General features: G+C 51.3%; 1 protein-coding gene across 2 annotated transcripts in view; it reads left to right on the top strand.

Annotated features, from left to right (window-relative positions):
- Positions 1 to 2,403: 2,403 nt before the first annotated feature.
- Positions 2,404 to 3,798, top strand: part of rap1gapa (RAP1 GTPase activating protein a) — a 93,488-nt gene continuing 92,093 nt past the window's right edge. For both annotated transcript variants that reach the window (XM_062540327.1, XM_062540326.1), the window contains exon 1: positions 2,404 to 2,650. In XM_062540327.1, the coding sequence (XP_062396311.1) occupies positions 2,607 to 2,650 (44 nt within the window). In that variant the 5' untranslated portion in view covers positions 2,404 to 2,606. The remainder of the gene's footprint in view (positions 2,651 to 3,798) is intronic.

Raw genomic sequence — 3,798 nt, 5'->3', positions numbered from 1 at the left:
TGCTGGACTCGCTGGAATTTGCTCGGAGGAGCTGCGTAAAGTCCGGCGTGTCCGACGGTGAGTCGGACAAGTGGGAAGTTTGTTTGCTCGTTGATTGATTGATATGTGCGCGTCTGTCAGGGTTGAACAATGAGCATTCACACAGCGCAAATGAGTATTGGGTTATAACACCACGCCATGATGAATCGCAGTGGCTGGAGCTTTGGCAAAAGCTCCGCAAACAAAACTGCACATTTAATCAGTCTCTCTCTCTCTCTCGTTCTCTCTCTCTTTCTCACCCTGTCGCTCTTTCTCTCTCTTTTGCTCTCTCTGTCTCTCTCTCTGTGTCTCTCTCTCTCTCTCTCGCTGTCTCTCTGTGGTGGGGCCCAGTGGTAATTTATTCCTGAAGAGGAAATTTCCTGCCGGTGAAACGGGACACTGTGCTGAGCGAGGCTTGCCTCTCCACACGCGCCTCTGATTGCCAATACATCACCAGATGCATAAAGAAGAAACGAGGGGCCCTTTTAGCATATGAAAGATCCTGTGTCCTGCAGACGCACGTTTTTTTTTATTATTATTATCACGCCCCACACACACACTTGGCCACACAATGCCAAAACAGCACAGCAAATCTGTTGCCCCGGGCTACGGGACTGCCCTTAGTCGTCGTCGAGCGCTAAGCTCTTTCAGCGGTGCGTTAGGCACGACGACGACACACAGTCTGATAGCCGTCCTCTGTATCGCACGACTTTATCGCAATTCTATTGTGTGAATGTGTTTGCCCCGACACCGGTGCGTTCCCTTTCACCCTGACCTTGGCACCGCCGTGGAGATGAGGAGCAGATGGAACAGCGATAACAGAATGTGGAATCTGGGAGTTATCTGAGACTCATTATCCGGCTGGTCGCCTGGTCGCCTGGCTGATATCTCTCACTGATAGCACACAAAGAAGAGAGGAAAGAGAGAGAGAGAGAGGAAAGAGTTGAGCGAGAGAGAGAGAGGAAAGATATGAGAGAGAGAGAGAGAGAGAGAGAGGAAGATGTGAGAGAGAGAGATGAGAGAGAGAGGAGGGGAAGGAAGTCTACTTGTCGCTTTGATTTGATTCAAAGGCTTTGTCTGGATGGTGGCCAATCACAGAGCCCCCCCCCCCTCCTTGACAGCCTGAGTGACTTGGCCAGAGATGGGCCAGTAAATGGGAACGGCCAGAGGACAAGGATCTCTGCCAGTCCAGCCCCCGTGAGATCATGTCCCTGATTTGATTGGTGCAGCCTCCTGCCCATCTCCCTAGAGAGGGAGGGGGCCAAGATAACTCATGTTTCTTCAGCTCATTGACAGGAAGAGGGAAGCGAGGGGCGGAGGAGGAGGTGGGGGGGGGGGGGAGCAATGTGGCAAAAGTACTACTTCCCCCTTCTAGATTTACCAGCTGACTTACTGCAACAGAACAGACGTGTGTAGTGCTTCCCCCTGTGTTCAGTGGAGACAGTGAGAAGTCTCTGGTGTCTGTTGCACTGCGGTCAGCACTGTCTCCAGGCTCTTTTACTTTTCTTTTGCAGAATTGCTGTCTGCTGCTGTTTTGTTATCATCTTACCCTTACACAGTTTTCTTTTTCTTAAGAGGAAGTGAAGCCTTTTGTACAGGACTTCTGCAAATATTCCCTTTCACTCTGTGTGTGTGCGTGTGTGTGTGTGTGTGTGTGTGTGTGTGTGTGCGTGTGTGTGTGTGTGCGTCCATACGTGTATGTGTGTGTGTGTGTGCGTGTGTCCGTATGTGTATGTGTGTGTGTGTGTGTGTGTGTGTTTCCTCCCTTTGGCTGTAGTAGTGTGCATTGCCTCCAGTTCAGTGCCTTCTAAACACAAATGTGTTTTCAGCATCAATAACCTGAGCCCTGTTCAGAGGCCCCTTGCCGCGTCTTGTTGCACCCCTTCAGAGTGAGATTGGATTTCTCATCGGCCACTAATGATTCTATTTCACCCTCTCCCCTCATAAGGACACACAGATGCAGTCTGTCTGTGGGTGTTTTTAGGATGTGTGTGTGTGTGTGTGTGTGTGTGTGTGTGTGTGTGTGTGTGTGTGTGTGTGTGTTTTGGGGTTGGGGGGGGGGGGGGGAGTTGGGGGGTTGTTTACAGAATCACAGGAAGCATATGAAGAGGGTACCTTCTTGTTACCCAGGTGACTACAAGTGGTCAGTTTTCCTTCCCTGCCTTGACACACACACACACACACACAAACACACACACTCCCACCCCCTTATTTGTCAAGGAGGCGTGAGACAGGGGAAGAGAGAGAGGGAGGGAGGGAGGGAAAAGAGCCAGAGGGGGAGGAGGGAAGGGAAGGGACACACACTCACACACACCCTCTGTGGCGTCTCCCCCACACACACACTCACACACACTCACACACCCTCTGCCTGCCTGCCCAGTGAGCCAGTGCCAGAGGCTGCACTCAGTGAGTCGCTCGTTTCATTCGTCCCCTCGCTGGGTCGCCTGCTCCCTCGCTCTCTCTCTCTCTCTCTCTCTCGGTCTCTCTCGTTCTCTCGCCCGTTCCCTCGTTCTCTCTCTCTCTCTCTGTCGTTTCTCTCCCGCGCTGAGTCTCAGCAGAGTTGACTCTCGCTGCCCCCATTAGCAGGCATGCCGCAGAGGAAGAGGAGCTTCACTTTTGGAGCGTACGGAGGGTAAGCCTGCCATGTCATTCATCACATACTTATCTTCTGACTTCTGCTCACCGCTCACTCTCACTCACTCACACACTCACTCACTCTCACATGGAGACAGCAGGAGAGAGAGAGAGAGAGGGATAGAGACAGGTAGAGAGGGACGTAGAGAAAGAGAGTGAGAGAGAGGGAGAGGGAGAGGGAGAGAGAGGCAGACAGACACAGAGGTAGGTAGATTGAGAGAGAGAGCAAAAGAGAAATGGATCTAGAGGTTGACAGAGAGAGAAAGAGAGAAGAAGAGGGGTGAGAGAAAGAGAGGAAGAGGGTTAAGAGAAAGAGAGGAAGAGAGAGTGAGAGAAGGAGAGAGGAAGGGGGAGAAAGGGTAAGAGGTTAAGGAAGAGTGAAGTAGATTGATAGAGAGGTTGAGAGAGAGAGAGTTAGAGGGTGAGAGTGTGATGTGTGTGTGTGTGTGTGTGTGTGTGTGTGTGTGTGTGTGTGTGTGTGTGTGTGTGTGTGTGTGTGTGTGTGTGCGTGTGTGCGTGAACGGTGTGTATTGTGTCCCATCGCGGCATGTCCCTATGCTCGGTTAAGGCTGTCTTAGCACGTCAGATTGCATTGGCCTCACCAGCTTCACCAGCCTGTGACAGCGGACAGCGAATGTCACTGACATTTGAAATGGCCACAAGGAGAAGGGTGCGAACACAGCACAGCTATACACTACCTGCTGCTGTAGCCAGCCCAAAACTCCTCTATCTCTCCCTCTCTCCCTCTTTCTCTCTCTCTCTCTCTCTCTCTCTCTTTCTCTAAATGAGAATCTCCCAACCAGAGAATGCACAGGGCTCTTAACAAGCGGTGGGGGCATGAAAGCTGTCAGAGAAAGGCAACTTTTTGGAGCGAGAGAAGACTTTATTCAGAGAGAGAGAGAGAGAGAGAGAGAGAAAGAGAGAAAGATGCTCGGTGAAGCAGGCTGCCTTGTGCAGGGGAGATAATTACGTTTGGATGGAATTAGCCGCCGTGGCTGACTGTAGTGGGCATCAGCTTGAAGAGAGAGAAACCTGTGTGTGTGTGTGTGTGTGTGTGCAGACTACTCAGACAGGCTTAATGTCATCATAGGCTATTTACTCTATCAATCAGGCTACCCCTAGATTTCATTTACTCGCCCTCCTCTC

The sequence above is a fragment of the Sardina pilchardus genome, chromosome 7 (genome assembly GCF_963854185.1).
Source record: "Sardina pilchardus chromosome 7, fSarPil1.1, whole genome shotgun sequence".
NCBI lineage: Eukaryota > Metazoa > Chordata > Actinopteri > Clupeiformes > Clupeidae > Sardina > Sardina pilchardus.
The sequence above is the reverse complement of the archived record's forward strand: the minus strand, read 5'-3'. Positions and strand labels throughout refer to the sequence as shown.